Source organism: Marmota flaviventris, chromosome 3 (genome assembly GCF_047511675.1).
Source record: "Marmota flaviventris isolate mMarFla1 chromosome 3, mMarFla1.hap1, whole genome shotgun sequence".
NCBI classification, from domain to species: domain Eukaryota; kingdom Metazoa; phylum Chordata; class Mammalia; order Rodentia; family Sciuridae; genus Marmota; species Marmota flaviventris.
Window position 1 is genome coordinate 7001646 of NC_092500.1, and position 17982 is coordinate 7019627.

At 44.3% G+C, this 17982-nt stretch overlaps 1 protein-coding gene across 2 annotated transcripts; it reads left to right on the forward strand.

Moving 5' to 3' along the window:
• The first annotated feature begins 728 nt into the window (after positions 1-728).
• On the forward strand, positions 729-8340 carry Naga (alpha-N-acetylgalactosaminidase). 2 transcript variants are annotated; one of them, XM_027939573.2, is made up of 10 exons: positions 729-830; positions 1143-1224; positions 1994-2129; positions 2569-2740; positions 3154-3331; positions 3631-3725; positions 4475-4636; positions 5999-6196; positions 7025-7168; positions 7663-8340. In XM_027939573.2, exons 2-10 carry the CDS (start codon positions 1209-1211, stop codon positions 7831-7833), a joined length of 1272 nt encoding a protein of 423 aa, XP_027795374.1. In that variant the 5' UTR covers positions 729-830; positions 1143-1208; the 3' UTR covers positions 7834-8340. The 2 variants fall into 2 exon arrangements, with proteins under 2 accessions (XP_027795374.1, XP_027796010.1); XM_027940209.2 differs by lacking the exon at positions 729-830 and adding an exon at positions 837-1013.
• The last annotated feature ends 9642 nt before the right edge of the window (positions 8341-17982 follow it).

Genomic DNA, 17982 nt, shown 5'->3' on the forward strand with positions numbered 1-17982 from the left:
AAGGTAGAGAGTGCAGAATTTACCAAGAGATTGCATGTCAGGGGCAAGGAGATAAGACTGTATGGAGAACACCAGGTTTTGGCTTGAGTAATCAGAAGTGGAGTTGCCACTATCTGAGATGGTGGCGGGTATTGGGGAACCATAATATTTGAAATCCAGTGGCCATCCAAGTGAAGGTGCCCAGAACAGTATTGAGCACTAAGTAGTTGCTCAATAAATTTAACTGAATGAAGGAGACAAGGAATTTTCAGAGTATCTGGCTGAGCAGTCCCAGAGAGTCTCCTGATTACATGAGCTGTGTCCTCCACCGCCTTTGCTCTCTCTCTAACCCATCCTCCCATAGTAGTGCCCATTCATTTTCACTACTTTTAAGCGTCTTACTATCAGCCATGCTTCAGGACATTTCCTCTAAACAACGCTCTTAGAGGGTTTTCACAGCACCGCCACTTCCTGAGAGCCTACCGTGTGGGGGACACTCTACGCCCTCTTGGGTCCCCTAGAAATGACAGAATTGGCTTCGCTGCAAACCTGGTCACCCACGCGCCCGGACCCTAAGCCGCTGTCGGGAGCGCGCAGGGCTGGAACTCAACGGGGCGGGGCATAGGGAGCGCGTGGGGGCGGGGCATGGGGAGCGCGTGGGGGCGGGGCGTCGGGTGGGTGGGGGCCCACAGAGGGCGGGGTACGTTGCTAGGGGGGGTTCTGATAGGTTGTGCCAGAAGGGTAGCCGAGCAGGGGCCCGCCCACTGGAACGCTGGGAGCCAATCAGGCGAGTGGATCTGTCAGAGGCTCGGGAGGCCGAGGTCGGCAGTGGGTCTGAGCGCCTCGGAGGGGTGAGTGAGGCCGCCGGGACGTTGGGAACCGAAGGCTGGAAGCCGAGGATGGAAGTCGGGAGCCCGGACTGGGCTCAGCGCCTCCGTTCTTTCTGGGCGTCCTGAGCCCGTTGCTGCCGTTGTCTGGCCCCAGCCTGGCCTACGGCTGCCCGTAGGCGCCCGGTTTCCCAGCACCGCGGGCGGGTGAGGTCTCAAGTCCGGGGCAGCCTGTCTGATATTTCTTACGGAAGAGCTTAGGCTCGGGGAAGTAAAGGGGTGGCAAGGGGAAGTGGTCGTGAACCCAGAGCTTCTCTACCGTGTCGTGTCTTTCAGAGCCCAAAATATAAAGCTGAAAAGAGCAGAGATTTGGCCCGGTTCTGAGACGCCGAGTCCAAAGCCATGTTACTGAAGACAGGTACCTACACCGACCCCGGGAGCGACAGCACGGGTGGGGGAGGACTGCATGGAGAAAGTTCCAGCCCTCTGGTTTCTGCCCTTCTTCCTTGACGGGTGTGTGGGGAGACGTGTTCCTCCCATTCATGGGGCTGGGCTAGGAAAGGTGAAGAGGATGCTCCCCACCCAAGAATCGATGCCCCCTCCAAAGAAGTCCTTTCCTTTCTCACCCCCTTTCCCCCAAGTGCAGAGGTCCCATCTTATGCGATGTGCCATTGCTGAGAGCAGTCTGTGAAGTGGGAACAGTAACTCCCTCTGACACCTAAAGAAATAAGCCTGAGAGGGAAAGGGCTCACCTTGTGGGCAGGCTGGGCCAGGTCCTTCCTAGGCAAGCTGTAAACCTTTCGGAAACCTTTTGTCTGTGGTTGAGAGCAGAGTTCTGGATTGGGACTTAACAGACCTGGCCTCTGGCCACATTGTACTGTCAAGTTCTATATATGAGGTGGAGAGGGCTGGTCAAGGGATATAGGAAGGACATGATTTAAAAGTGTCAGTTTTGCTAAGTCCAGTCCTACTGTGGCAACAGCAAGTGGGGAGCCAGATTTCAAACCCATTATCTTGCCCAAAGGACCTCCCCTGCCAACCTCTGCAGGAAGAGCCAATTCTACCCTAAACCCAGGAGTCTGATTCCTCTAATGTGCAAGCAGTGAGAGCAGCATGTGGATGGGGTGGGAGGAGGGTCTGGACTGTGAGAGCCAGTCACAGTCACTATTCTCACCCCCCACTCCCAGTGCTCCTGCTGACCCTGGTGGCCCAGGTGCTGGTGTTAGAGAATGGGCTCCTTCGGACACCACCCATGGGCTGGCTGGCCTGGGAACGCTTCCGCTGCAACATTGACTGTGATGAGGACCCAAAGAATTGCATCAGGTGAGTGAGGTCCACAGCCACCAGACAAGCCTTGCCCAAGGCCTGCAGAGTGCAGGCAGGGAGAGGAGGACCAGCTAACAAAAAGGGCACAGTCAGAACCCCTGATCCCAGAACAAGTACAGGCAGAAGTGGCTTAGAGGATATCTGATATTTAGTCTCATGACCTGCTTGGGGCCTCTGTGCGGCAGGGACATTGCACTGGACTTGGCCCCTGAGGTAATTCAAAAGAGATAATGTGGAAGGCCAAGCAGACCTGCCCCTCATCCTGGAAGCCAGACCCCTCATTTCATCCCACCTAGTTTGTTGTTCCCAACATAGTGGCTTAGTCCGCAGCTGAAAGTAGAGTCATGATTTTTACAGCCCAGATTCAGAGCTGAGGAAGGAAGGGATAGGATGAGGGTCAGGCTGGGCGATCGAGCAGCCCCATGCCCCTTGCTAGTGAGCGGCTCTTCATGGAGATGGCTGACCTGATGGCACAGGATGGGTGGCGGGACCTGGGCTACGTCTACCTCAACATCGATGACTGCTGGATTGGTGAGCGAGATGACAGAGGCCGCCTGGTGCCTGATTCCAAGCGCTTCCCCCATGGCATCACTTTCTTGGCTGACTATGTGAGTTCCACCCCAGCCCTCCCCTGTAGGGGGCTCTTCCTCCCCTATCACCCCACCTGCTTGAGTCTCATGGGGAAACTGATGAATGATCACCACTATGGAGAGAGGCAGAAAGGGCATCCTACTCAGCCTGGGACTCTAGGAAGACCCTTGGAGGAGACAAGTTAGTTCTTGAGCAACCCCAGAGGGGTGGCCTTTGAGGCAGACATGAAGGCCTTGAGGCAAGAAATAGCCAGAAGCAGTGTGATGGAGGGAGGAGAGGCTGGAGCTGGCAGAGGCCAGCCAGCAAGCTGGGACCTCTCCTCTGGTCAATGGGAGCCAGTGAAGGTTTGAATGGGCCCTAGTCAGATGTGCTGATGAGGAGGCTTCCTGAGGGTCCCATCTGAGCCCTCTGTGTTCTCAACCCCCTACAGGCTCATTCCCTGGGCCTGAAGCTGGGCATCTATGCGGACATGGGCAACTTAACGTGCATGGGCTTCCCTGGCACCACACTAGACAAGGTGGAGCTGGATGCGCAAACATTTGCTGAGTGGAAGGTGGACATGCTGAAGCTGGATGGCTGCTTCTCCACCCGCGAGGAACGGGTTGAGGGTGAGTTCCACAGCTGCCAGGGGCCATCAAGTAAAGAGGAAAAGATGGCCACAGGAGCTTGGTCTGTGTGTAGCCCCTAGCAGTGGTTTTGCCAGTTCCCCTTACCCCGGGGCTGAAGGGATGTTCAGGTTCCTAAAAGATGGGGTAGACCATAGCCACCTCATTCTTGGTATGTGGGAGGTACTTCCTGTTTGGAGCCTGTTTGTTACCTCCTGTTTGGTTGGAAAACATTTGAGTGGAGGCCCCAGGCTGCCTCTGCGCCTGCTCAATCCTCTAGTGGGGGTTGGGCCTTTCTTTAGGATATCCCAAGATGTCTGCTGCCCTGAATGCCACAGGCCGTTCCATTGCCTTCTCCTGCAGCTGGCCAGCCTACGAAGGGGGCCTTCCCCCTGAGGTAAGCCATTCTGTGTACCCACCTGCTAAGGCTCCCATACCCTAGGGTCTCCCTTGTCCTCTGTGTGCCAGGCCACAGGGAGGTAGCTACCAGAGCCAGGGCTGCTCTCAGCACAGTTGCCCATGTGCTTATTTGTGTAGAGAGAGGGCCATAGAGTTTTAAAGAGAGGGCCACAGCCAGCCCAGGGTGTTAGAGAAATGGAGCCCTCATCAACTGAGCTGACGTGTTGGTATCCAAGGCTCATGTCAGCACTGACCACCCAGCAAGTGGGGTCAGTATGCTGGGTGGTAGGTACTGAGTGGGCTAGGAAGTCCAGAAAGTGGTGAGCCAAGCCTCAGAAGGGCCCATGGGCACCTTGATAGCCCCCACCCCCAGCACATCTGACCCTAGGAAGGATGGGCTCAGACCTCCAGACCTGAGGGAGATGGCTGGCAGAAGTGTAAGTGTGAAGTATGGGGAATGCACAGTGGGGAGGGTTGTGGGTGCACCAGCCTAAGCCCACCCTGGGCTCAGCTCCAGCAGGCATGAGAAGATAGGGTAAGCTCCATACTGGTGCCAGCCTGTTTGGAAGGGAAGCCTAGGTAGGCCCATAGCAGGCCCACCCTCTCAGAGGGCTTCCTGGTCCTGAATAAGCTTGTGGACCTGTCCTTTTACCCCTTCCCACTGTTGCCTGCTGAGCCTCCCCAGTCCCTGGATGGCTCCAGGCAGCAGGGCATGACCATGCTGGACTCTGCCTCCCTGGCATCCAGGTGAACTACACTCTGCTGGCTAACATCTGCAACCTCTGGCGCAACTATGATGATATCCAGGACTCCTGGAGGAGTGTGCTCTTCATCCTGGACTGGTTCGTGAAACACCAGGACATTCTACAGCCAGTGGCCGGCCCTGGGCACTGGAATGACCCGGACATGGTACCAGCATGGAAGGGAATGTCCCTAGACCCGCAGTCCATGAAAGCCCCACTGCCCGTGCTCTCTTCCTTCCCTGAGGCTCACTCCCAGGTTCTAGATCAGCTTTTCTGAAATGTGCCCCTGAACTGGGTGTGACATGTTGTGTCAGACTCACCTTCAGAGCTTGTTTACAGTGCCTGACCATGGTCCCTCCCCCACCTTTTGCATCAGAATGTTCAGGGAAAGGTTGCAGGAATGTCCATTGTTTCTAGAACTCCAGTCTGTAGCAACCAACTCTCCAGTAAAGATGATGTCTGTTCCTTGCTGTGTTGCCGGTCCTAGCACCTAGACTGTCCTCCTGAGCCTCTGGAAGCTCTTCAACACCCTCTACCCTGCTGTCCTACAAACCCTGCCCTCCCCACCCTCTAGGCCACAGCTTCTGGCGCTTTGGTGCTATCTCCATCATAGCCCTGCTGATTTTTTAAAATAGTTTTATGGTTATCTGTTCATTTAGCCAACAAGTATTTACTACCAATGACAGTTATAATTGTGACTACTAAGCCAGATGGAGGGGCCGGCCTGCTTTGGAGTAAAGCTTACCTGTTTTGGAATTGTAGCTCCAGCTCTACCACTTACCTCCAGCAAGTAACCCAGTTTTTTCTGTGCTTTTGAGAGTCAAATTTTTAACTCTAAAATGCATATGCCAGACACTGTTTAAATTGCGATCACCAAGTACCATATTGAATTAGCAATAATGGTTTATGTCCTGTGGATTGGTTGTTTGCTCTGGGGTCAGGAGTTCCCGTGAGTTCATTCAGCTCTGGCTAGGGCAGGTGGATGGCAAGTGGTAGGTGCAGAGGGACTTTATCCAAGTCTGGTTTCCTACCACTGCTGCCTGCAGTATATTTCTTGATTCACTATCCCCATTTACAAACTTTTTTTAAAAAATATTTTTAGTTGTAGATGGACACAATACCTTTATTTTACTTATTTACTTTTAGGTGGTGCTGAGGATCGAACCCAGTGCCTCACATGTGCGAGGCAAGCGCTCTACCACTGAGCCCCAGCCCCAGCCCTCCCATTTATAAACCACTAGACACTGTCTCAAAATAAGTAAAAAGGGCTGGGGAGAGCTCAATGGTGGAGCATTACCCAGCATGTACCAGGGCCCTGTGATGCAGCAGAGAATATCATCCTCCCATGCTCCTGATGAGGGAAAAAAAAAAACCCAAAACTGATGTGCAGATGGAAGGGGATTTATTTGCCCCATGGCCACATAGCTGCACTAAGCCAGGTCCACACAAGTGACTCTCATTCCCCAGTCTAGCCCATGCCTGTCTCCCTGAGGAGCACAAGATGATTGTTCCTTTCTTCTGTTACCAGCTGCTCATTGGGAACTTTGGCCTCAGCTATGAGCAAGCCCGGGCACAGATGGCCCTGTGGACTGTGCTGGCAGCCCCCCTCTTCATGTCCACAGACCTGCGTACCATTTCCCCTCAGAACGTGAACATTCTGCAGAATCCACTCATGATCAAAATCAACCAGGATCCCTTAGGCATCCAGGGACGCATGATTCTCAAGGTACTAGGGTGTGTGGGGAGGGCTGAGAACTGGGCTGTCCTGAAAGCAAGGCTGTCAACCTGGAGGACAACTGGGGGTGGGAACAGGAGTGGGGCTGGGTCTCTGAAATCCCTTCCTGGTTGCATGCAGTGGAGAACTGCTGGGAACTGCTCCAACTGCCCTCTTTTTGCCTGGGTGAGAGCAGGGCAGAGCAGGACAGCTCATGGGCATGAGGTAGGGGCACATCACTACACAATTCCTCAGGGGAACAGTGAGGCATAGGGCCACTGCATACAGGTAATGTTCTCCAGAGAGCTAGGGCTTTCTTCTAGAGTTTAAGAAATTGTTTTAGCCAAGACCTAACATTAGTTTCTACTATTTATTGAGCACCTACTGTGGCTCAGTACATTTTAGATATTTTCTTAGCAAGGTGGATACTCTTCCCTGTTTTACAAATGAGAAAACTGAAGCTTCCAAAATCTAAGTAACTTTTTATCTTAAGGTTTCATAATTGGTACAAATAAGACTTGAGCAATCTTGTGAGCTTGTGAGGTAGGGCCTCATGCATTATTGTGTCCTAGCATGAGGGCTGGCACAAAGTAGACGTTGGTGTGCATCTGCTAAGTCAGAGAAGGAAGATAGGGCTAGATAAGTTGGGGAGGCTGTGACATCATCCCCAAGCCTCTATATGACACAGAGGGACGTCTGGGACGTCTGACAGGCTGTGGTGGCCCCACTGAGCCTTGATCATAGCCTGAGGGGCTCAGAGCTCAAGGGAGGGCCAGGAGGGAATTTCAAAACCAGAGTCTCTGAGCAGAGACCTCAGTCATAACTATCTTTTATGCCCAGGAAAAATCCTTAATTCAAGTGTTCAAGCGGCCCCTGTCTGGTGACACCAATGTCGTGGTCTTCTTCAGCCGTAGGACGGACATGCCTTTCCGCTACCACTCCTCCCTGGCAAAGCTTAACTTCTCCAGCTCCAGAATCTATGAGGTGAGTCCCCTGCCCCTGCAGCCCCTGGCCTTGCCTCCTGGAGTCTGGTTTCCAGTTTCCTGGGGGGGTGTCTACTGGGGCTGACCCTCACTCACACATGGCCTCCCTGTGCCATGGGCTTCAGGGCCTCTGGCAGGTGCTTGTGCAGCTACTGCAGGCACTGAGGGCTGGGGCTGTTCTCTGCACTGGTTTTCAAGCAAAGCAGACAGAACCAAGAGTCCCCTTAACCTCTCAGGTTGCTGCTGTTCACTGGGCAGCCCTGGCTGCTACAGCCCTCGTGGCGTTTCCCAGGCTGGGGCTTTCTCTGCTACCCTTGTTTGGACATCTGTGAGCTTTGCTGGTGGAAAAGTGAAGGGAGGTTCAGGGCTCCCACTTCCATAGGGCATACTGGAGGCCTGCACAGACAAGCCAAGGTCCTGGCACTTCTCCACACTCTGAGGGGCTTTCTGTGCAGTTCTAATTGCCGCCATTGGTGATGTCCCTCCCCACTGCAGGCCCAGGACGTCTTCTCGGGTGAAATCATCAGTGGCCTCCGGGATGATACCAGCTTCACAGTGGTCATCAACCCTTCAGGGGTAGTGATGTGGTACCTGTATCCCATCCAGAAGATGCAGAAAACTGTGCAGAAGTCCCAGGTCCCACTAATGAGGATCTGGGATGTCTGACAGGCTGTGGTGGCCCCACTGAGCCTTGACCATGGAGCCTTGGTATGCCAAGTGCAAGCAGGTGGGGCTCTCTCCTCTCCAGGCCCACTCAGCAACCTGACCTCATCCTACTCAAAGTGCAATTGCAGGGTCAGGTTCCATGTCCTACCCAAGTGTGGATCCTATTGGAAACTTCTCTTGGGGCAATTTCTTGTGGCCTTCCTGGCCTCTATCTCATCTCTACAGCCCCACAGATATTGCTGAACAATTTGCCAACCTCCTGAGCCACAGGCGGGGCACTGATGCCCATCAGGACTCTAGCCTCCAGCCTTGTTGTTGACTGTGAAATCAGGATTTGGAATTTTTCTAATTGGGAATAGAGATCTGACCTCTTGCTAGAACTCTCATGAATTGTGTGACTGGCTTTCCTAGCCTGAGAAGGCCTTGCAGACTAAAACTACCTGGAAGTGGGGCCAGAAAGGGGACCTTGGCTCCCTGAGGTCACCAATAAAGCTTTTCTTTAGTCAAGTAGTTGTTACGTGGACTTGGGATAGGGCATGGACACCTTCAGTTGGAGACTCTGGGTGGCAATGCACAGGATGAAGGTTTCAAATCTCATCTCGTGTCCGATGTGTGGCATCTTGTGGCCCCTCATTTTCTAGAGTAACCTACAGATTATACTCCTTAGAAATGCCAGACTTGCCTCACCGCAGGGACCCTTCTCTGCTCTGCATGACACTCTGGTGGCCATGGTGGCAACAAAATGAGGCAGAGTAGTGTTGTTCCCAGGGCCTATTGGTTATGCTTGGGGCACAGCAGTGTCTCCTGCCTCCACACCTCAACCTGCTTTCTTTTGGTGACCCCACCTCACCCTAAATTCTCTCTCTTCATTATTTCTCTCCCAACCTGGCTACAAAGGAAGTTCAAATTTCTCAGCTATTTCCATTTAAAAAAACAGAAACAAAAACCATTTTCTATTGTCTGATCAAAAGAATGGCAGGTTCTTGCCTGCCTCCCCAAACCTACCTCCTTCAGCTCAGACCACAGGGTGCCTCTCTCCCATGGTGGCCCTCTTTCCCATTTGGAAAGCTGATGGCATAGCAGGTTGGCTAGGTCCTCTTTGGGCCTTAAATTGGGAGCTGCAACCCCACACTGCCCTGCCTTATGGGTCCTCTGCTGGGCAGACCTCTCCTACTCCCTGCCTCACGATCTTGAAGTCCTTGCATCTAGAGTAAGGTATAAAGAATTTACAAGTGCACATTTTATATAGTTTAATATTACTGGAGTTTTACGATTAAGTCACTAGATCTGATAGTTGAGTCCCCAGGGAAGGTTCCCTGTCCCCAGCTGATGTCTTGAGGCTATGGAGTCACTCAGGAAGACAGAGTCTACCCTGTCCTGGCCTCTGTCCTTGAAGGCCCATTGCTCTGTTCATAGTTCCATCCTTGGGTCTTGGCCAAAGTGCTGTTCAAGACAAATGGAACGTGTTGGTGGAAACACCTCTTCTCTTGCCAGTTCTGGGAAAGAAGCTAGAGATGGGATGTGAATATAGAATATAGGGATTGAAACCACAGACAGGGACTGGGGCCAGGGTTCAGCTGAATTTGACGAATCAGCACCCTTGACTTTCAGACTCAGAAGTGGTCACACATCTGTGCTTGCTTTAAAACATGTCCTTTCATCCCGGGGTTGCCTGAGTAGTTCTCCTATTTCCATACATGCTGCCTGTCTTCCAGGACACTGTTCTCTATTCTGCCCAAGGTCAGTGAGGAACTCAATTACTTTTTTCCAGTTCAAGGTAGCCTTACTTGGACTCCAAGGGTAGCCCTTCTCTTTTGGAAACTGTATTATAGAAATTTTCAAACACAAAAAAGTAGTACAATAAATCTCCATGTACCCATCACACAGCTCTAAGAGCTTGTGCCAATATTTCATTTCTCCCCACATACACTTTTCCAGGGTGTGAACCAGAATACTGAAAGCCAATCTCAGAAACCCAAGGTACCACTATATAATCTCTATCAGGGTCTTTAAAATATAAGTCTGACTTTAATACAATCTCCCTATGTAAGGAAGCAGAATTCTATAATAATATATGTCCAGTTTTTGCCATTGGTATAAAAATATCTTTCTTTAGTTTGTTTGAATCAAAATCAAAAAAAGGGGTCAGCAAAAATGGCCCAGTCAGAACCACTGAAAGTTTGCATGCTCCATAAAAGCAATGAAAAACCTGCCACACAAGTCAGAATCATCTTACAGAATTCTGGAAATTATTCAAAGACTTCTAACAGCCCAGTTGAGTTTCAGTAATAACAGAAAGCTTAATGGCATTTTAACTTTCTTTAGTACTAGATTTTAACAATTATTTTAAATATGTTCCAAGAGCCAAGGGAAATTATGTCTGATGAATTAAAGCAAAGAATAAAACATTTCAAAAAATAGAAGGAAGATATAGAAATTATAAAAAAGAACCAAGTATGAATTCTCAAGCTGGAAAATATAGTATCTGAGATAAAAAATTCACTACCGAGATTCAATAACAGATTTGAGTTCAGAGTAAAAGAATCAGCAAGTTTGAAAATAGTATGTTGAAATTAATACAAGGAACAGAAATACTAATGATCAATGAACAAAGCCTCAGTGTCCTTTGGGATACCATCAAGTGTACCAACATACACATACAAAAGAGGGAAGGGCTGGGGCTGTAGCTGAGTGGCAGAGCACTTGCCTGCTCACGTGTGAGGCACTGGGTTCCATCCTTAGCACCACATCAAAAAATAAAATAAAGACGTGCTGTTCATCTACAACTACAAAATTTTTAAAAAATAAAAAGATGAAAGGGGCAGAATATTTGAAGAAATATAGGAGTTAAGAGTTCCTATATTTGATGAAAATATCAATCTGTATTTCCAAGAAGTTTAACAAACTCAAAATAGGATAAACTTAAAAAGTTCCATACCCAGGGGCTGGGGTTGTACCTCAGTGGTTGAGCGCTTGCCTCGCGTGCGTGAGGCACTGGGTTCAATCTTCAGCACCACATAAATAAATACAGATATTGCGTCCATCTACAACTAAAAAAAAAAAAAAAGAAAGAAAGAAAAAAGGTCCATACCTAGACACATCATAAAAAGAGAAAGAATTCTGAAAGCAAGGCAAAGATGACAAGGGAGGCTCAGCAAGCTACCAGAAACTACAGAAGCTGGAAGGTTGATATATTCAATAGAAAATGACTGTCAATGAGAAATTCCATATTTGTCCAAACTTCCAAAAATGAAGGAAATATGAAGATGTTCCCAGGTAAAAAAAAATGAAGAAAGTTCATCTATAACTGACCTGTCTTGCATGAAGCACTGAATAGAGTTCTTCAGGCTGAAATAAAAGAACCCTGGATAGTAATCCATATGAAGAAATAAAGAGCACCAGTAAAAACAAACATTGAAAAACAACATAAATGTATTTTTTGTTTGTAACTCCCTTTTGGTCCCTGATTTAAAAGACAACTTTACAATGCAATAATTATAAATCTAAAATGGACAAACAATGTACACAGATGTAATTTGTAACAATATCAGCAAAATGGAAAAGAACAGAGCTATCTAGAAGCAAAGTTTTTGTGTTCAATTGACATAAATTGTTATTAATATGAACTAAACTGTTATAAACTAGCCATCAGTGGTAATTCCCTGAAAAGCATAGTAAAAATGACAGCTGGATGAGGAGGTCCTATAGCCCAACTGACTGGAGGCTGAAGCAGGAGGATTAGGTTCAAGACCAGCCTGGGCAATTTAGCAAGCCCCTGTCTCAGAAAATAAAAAAGGCTGGGGATACAGCTCGGTGGTAGAGTGTCCCTGGTACTCTACCACTTCCCAGTACTGAAAAGAAAAACTGATAGATTAAAATGGTACAAAATAAGATGTTATAATAAATAATAAAAAAGGCAGTAATACAGGAAATAAGATAACTAAAGGAAATGCCAAATGGCAGGGGTAAATCCTGTCTTATCTATAATTACATGTAAATAGATTAAACAGATTAAAAGAATGTATTTAAAGCATTTTCTCACACACGCACAATCCAAAAATAGTCTTCTAAATATGATCAGTCAAAAACTTTCAACATCTCTAGCAATTAGAGAAATGTAAATTAAAACTACATTAAGATTTCATCTCACTTCAGTCAGAATGGCAATTATCAAACATATAAGTAATAATAAATGTTGGCAAGGATGTGGGGGAGAGGTTCACTCATACATTGCTGGTGGGAATATACACTGCTCTGGAAAGTAGTATCAAGATTCTTAAGAAAATATGGAATGGAACTACCATTTGACCCAGTTATCCCACTCCTTGGTATATATCCAAAGGACTTAAAAATCAGCATACTATAGTGATGCTGTCACATCCATGTTTATAGCAGCTCAATTATAACAGCTAAACTATGAAACAAGCTTAGGTGCCCTTCAACAGATGAATGGATAAAGGAAACATGGTATAATAATATACAATGGAATATTACTTAGCCATAAAAAGAAATGAAATTATGGCATTTGCCAATAAACAGATGGAACTGGAGACTACCAGGCTAAGTGAAATAAGCCAGTCCCAAAAAACCAAAGGCCAGAAATTCTCTCTGATATGTGGATGCTAAAGGGTGATGGGTAGGGAAGCCTAGAAGTACTCTGGATCAGACAAAGGAGAATGAAGAAAAGGAAGGGGGAATGGGAATAGGAAAGATAGCAGAATGAATCAGATATTACTTTCTTATGTTTGGGTATGAGTACACAAGCAATGTAATTCCACATCATGTATAACAGAAAAACAGGAAGTTGTACTCCATGTATGTATACTTTTTTTGTCATGTACAACTAAAAAGAACAAATTAAAAAATCATTAAAAAAAACAAATATACAGTCTTCTAAAGAGACGTGCTTTCAAGTCAAATGAAAGAGATTGAAACTTAAAAGAATGGAAAAATTACAATAAATACAATAACCAAAAGAAACTAGAAAGGACTACATTAATGTCAGAAAAGGACTTTAAGACAAAAGTTGTTAGAAACAAAAAATGCCAGGGGCTGGGGTTGTGGCTCAGGGGTAGAGGCACTGGGTTTGATTCTTAGCACCACATATTAAATAAAATAAAGGTCCATCAACAACTAAATATATACATATGTATGTGTATATATGTATATATTGCAAGTTCAAAGCCAGCCTTAGCAAAAGCGAGGCACTAAGCAACTTAGTGAGACCCTGCCTCTACATAAAATCCAAAAAGGGCTGGGAATGTGGCTCAGTAGTTGAGTGCCCCTAAGTTCAATCCCTAGTACAAAAAAAAAAAAAAAAAAAAAAAAAATCTGTAAAGTTAAAAAGGTAAATCCATCAAAAAGACAGAATGATTATAAATGTGGATGTACCTAACAAAATAACCCAAAGATATGTAAACAAAACCTGAGAGAATTGAAGAGAGAAATGGATAATTCAACAATAATAATTGTAGAAGAGAACAGAGAGCCAAGAAGTAAACCCACATACCTGCAACAAACTGATTTCTGATAAGTGTGCTAAGAACACAAACTTCAACCAATGATACTGGGGAAACTGGATATCCACATGCAGAAAAATGAAAAGACCCCCTAACCAGTTACAAAACTCAAAATGGATTAAAAATTTATATGTAAACTGGGTATGGTGCCATACACCTGTAATCCCAGCAGTTCAGGAGGCTAAGACAGGAGGATCATAAGTTCCAGACTAGCCTCAGCAATTTATCACGACCCAATGCAACTTAGTGAGCCCCTGTCTCAAAAAAATAAAAAGAACTGGGATGCAGCTCAGTGGTAAAGTGCCCCTGGCTTCAATTCCCTGTACAAAAACACAAAAAACAAAAAACTGAAACTACAAGAAGAAAACAGGGCACATGCTTTGGGACATTGGAATGGGCAAGGATTTTTTTGAGAAGACCTCAAAAAGCAGAGACATGAAAGCAAAAATAATAGTAAAAAAATATATATACACACACACACACACACATATATATACAAATATACATGGCATATTTATGTAGATAAATGGGATTACATTAAACTAAAATCTTCTGCACATCAAAGTGAAGAGACGATTTTTGGATGGTAGAAAATATTTCCAAACTGTACATCTGACAAGGGGTTAATGTCCAGAATATATAAGAAACTCAAAAAACTTAATAGTAAAGAACCAAATAACCCAATTAAAAAGTGGGCAATAGACATTTCTCAAAAGACATAATCAACATCCCTAATCCGAAAATTGCAAATTGAAATCACAATGACATATCATCTCACTCCAGTAAGAATGACAGCTTTTCAAAAAGAAAAAGTGTTGGAAGAAATGTGGAGAAAAGGGAAACTTGTACACTATTGGTGAGAATATAAATTAGCACAGCTATTAGGGAAATCAGTATGGATATTGCTCAAAAAGTTAAAAATAGAACTATCATATGATTCATCAATCCCACTACTCTGTATTTATCCAAAGGAAATGAGATCAATATGTTGAAGAGACATTAGCACTCCCATGTTCATTTAGCTAAGAAATGGAAACAAGTGTCCATCAACTGATAAATAGATAAAGGAAAAGAAAAGGAAATTCTGTCATTTGTGACATGCATGGAATTGAGGCCATTATATTAAATGAAATAAGCCACAGAAAGACAAGAACGTCATAGTCTCACTAATCTGTGGAATACAAAAATGTTGATCTACAGAAATTGAGAGTAAAATGGTGGTTACCAGGGACTGGGGAGAGTAGGGGGCTGAAAAGTCAGAAGAGGTTGATCAATGGGTACTAAGTTATAGTTAGGAAGGAGTAAGAAATTCTGGTAGGGCTGAAGTTGTAGCTCAGTGGTAGAGTGCTTGCCTAGCATGTGTGAGGCACTGGGTTTGATCCTCAGCACCACATAAAAATAAAAATAAATAAAATAAAGGTATTGTGTCTACCAACAACTAAAAAAAGATTTTAAAAAAATAAAAATAATTTTTAAAAAGTTCTGGTGTGCTATTGCACAGTAGTGTGACTAGAGATAATTTGCACTTCACAGAGCCAGAAAAAGGAATTTGAATGTTTTGAAGAAATATGTTTAATTTGATTTAAACATTATACAATGTATACATGTATCAAAACATTATGCAGTATCTCACAAATACATTCAATTTTTAAGTTTTTATGTATCAGTTAAAATAAATTTAAATACTTCCACAAAACCACAATAATTGTTCAAGGCCATGCTGCTATCAATAATGCCTAGAACTAGACAGAAGTTCAGCAAGAGAAGATTTAACACTATAAATCATCTATCCCTAGCAGACACCTACAGAACATTTCACCCAACAACAGCAGAATACAGTAACTTCTCAAGTGCAAACATTCTCCATGACAGACCATATGTTAAATCATAAAATAAGAATCAATACATTTTAAAAGCCTGAAATTATACAAACGTGTTCTTTCACCACAATGGCATGAAAATAGAGATCAATAACAAAGACATTTTAGGAATTCACAAATATGTAGAAATTGAACAACACTCCCAGATAACCAATGAATCAAAGCAAAAATGTAAGGGAAATTAGAAATCATATAAATTTGAAGATGTATACAAGTGAGTATATAACATACTAAAATAATGTATCAGAACATGGATGTAGCTAAAGCAGTGATCAGAGGAAAATTTATAACTGTAAATGCCTAGAAAGAGAAAGAATGGAAAAACAACCCTCAAAATGGGAGAAAATGTCTACAATTCATATATCTGTTAAGGAACTTTTATCTAAAATACATTAAAAACTCACAACTCAATAATAAAAGGCAAATAACCCTATTTAAAATGATCAGGGGCTGGGGTGTAGCTCAGTGGTAAAAGTGCTTGCTGATCATGCATAAGGCCCTGGGTCCAATCTGTGCACTGGGAAAAAAAAAAAAAAAGCAAAGGATCTGAATGGATCTTCCTCAAAGGAAGACATGTAAATGGACAATGTTCAACTCAGAAAATTCAACATCACTAGCCATTAGGGAAAGGCAAATAGAACCCACAATGAGATACCACTGCACACACAAAAAGGTCACTAGAATTTAAAAAGTAAGGGTTGGAGAAAATTGGAGAAATTTGAACTATCATAGACTGCTGCTAGGAATATGAAATGGGGCAGCTGCTGTGGAAAATGGTCTGGCAGCTCCTCAAATGATAAATAATTAAACACTTGTCCCAGCGATTCCATTGCTAAAGAAATGAAAACAGTCCAGGCTTGGCGGCGCATGCCTATAATCCCAGCAACTGGAGAGGCTGCAGCAGGAAGATTACAAGTTTGAGATCAGCCTGGGAAACTCAGTGAGACCCTGTATCAAAATTTAAAAGGGCTGGGGATGCTGCTCAGTAGAATGTCTCAAGGTTCAATCCCAGTAACAAAACAGAAAAAAAAAAAAAAAACCATATGTACTGTGAATCTTAAGTAGCATTATTCATAAATATTCAAAAGGTGGGAAACAAATATTTACCAATTGATGAATGGATTATTTTAAATGTAAGGATTAGGAGTATAGCTTAATGGTAGAGAGCTTGCCTGGCATGTGTGTGGGCTGGGTTTCTTCCCCCAGACCAAGAAGAAAAAATGTGTTGTATCCATACAATGGGATATTATTCAGGGACAAAAAGAAGTGAAACAATAATAATACCTCATGGATGCATGATGCCACCAAAACGTGATAGCACACACCTGTATCCAGCTACCCTGAGGCTGAGGCTGAGGGTCCCCTTGAGCCCAGGAGTTTGAGCCAGCCTAGGCTACACAGTGAAACACCATCTCCTAAACTAACAAAGAAAAACCCATTGTGTTAAGTGAAAAAAAGCCAGCCACAAAAGGTCATATATTATTTCATTTATAGGAAAGTCTCAGAGAAATTTTTAGAGAGAGCAAATTAGTGGTTGCTCAGAGCTGGGTGGGGAGGATCGGGATGAGCAATGACAGACAAAATAGACAAAGTAGGTTTCTTTCTGAGGTGGAGGAAATGTTCTAGAATTAATGGTTGCACATATCTTTCCATATCCTAAAAACCAATGAATTGTACATATTAAATGGGTGAACTGTATGGTATGTGAATTATATCTCAACAAGTTGGTTTAAAAAAAGAGATCTTGGGGCTGGGGTTGTGGCTCAGTAGTAGAGCGCTTGTCTAGCATGTGTGAGGCGCTGGGTTCGATCCTCAACACCACATAAAAATAAATAAAATAAAGGCATTGTGTCCAATAAAAATACATTTAAAAAAAGAGATCTTTCACTTATGTTATTACAGCATTACAATAGCCAAGAGATGGAAACAATCCAAATGCCACTCGTGGAGGACTGCCTGAAGAAAATGTGGTATATATGCCCAGTACCCCCATCCATGATTTCACTTTTTTGCAGTTTCAGTTACTTACAGTCAATGGTGATTCAAAAATATTAAATGGAAAATTCCTAAAATAAACATTTTATAAGTTTTAAATAATTATATACAGGATATTGTTATATTTTTCTCTTCTATAGTTGGTTATTATTTTTAATTTATTACTATGCCTAATTTCTGAAGTTTAATTTAGAAATTATAAATATGTATGAATAGGAAAAACATAGTATACATAGGGTTGGTACTATCCGTACTTTCAGACATCCACAAGGATCAACAGAACATTATTCAGCCTTTATAAAAAAGGAAATAATGCCACATATAATAATATTGATAAGCTTGGAGGACATTATCATAAATGGAATGAGCTAGTTACATGATTGCATTTTTATAAGGTATCTAAAATACTCAAACTCATACAAAAAGAAAAGTAGAATGATAGTTTCCAGGGCCTGGAGGGAAAGATGAATGGGGAGTCACTGAATAAGTACCAAGTTTCAGTTTTGTTAAATGAAAAGGTTCTAGAGATTTGTTACACAACAATGTGGATATAGTAAACACTATTGAACTGTAAACTTAAAACACTTAAGAGGGCACATTTTATATGATTTTTACTACAAATTTTATATATATATATATATATATATATATATGTGTGTGTGTGTGTGTGTGTGTGTATGTGTGTGTGTGTATGTATGTATGTATAGGGAAAACATAGTATACATAGGGTTTGATACTATACATACACACATATT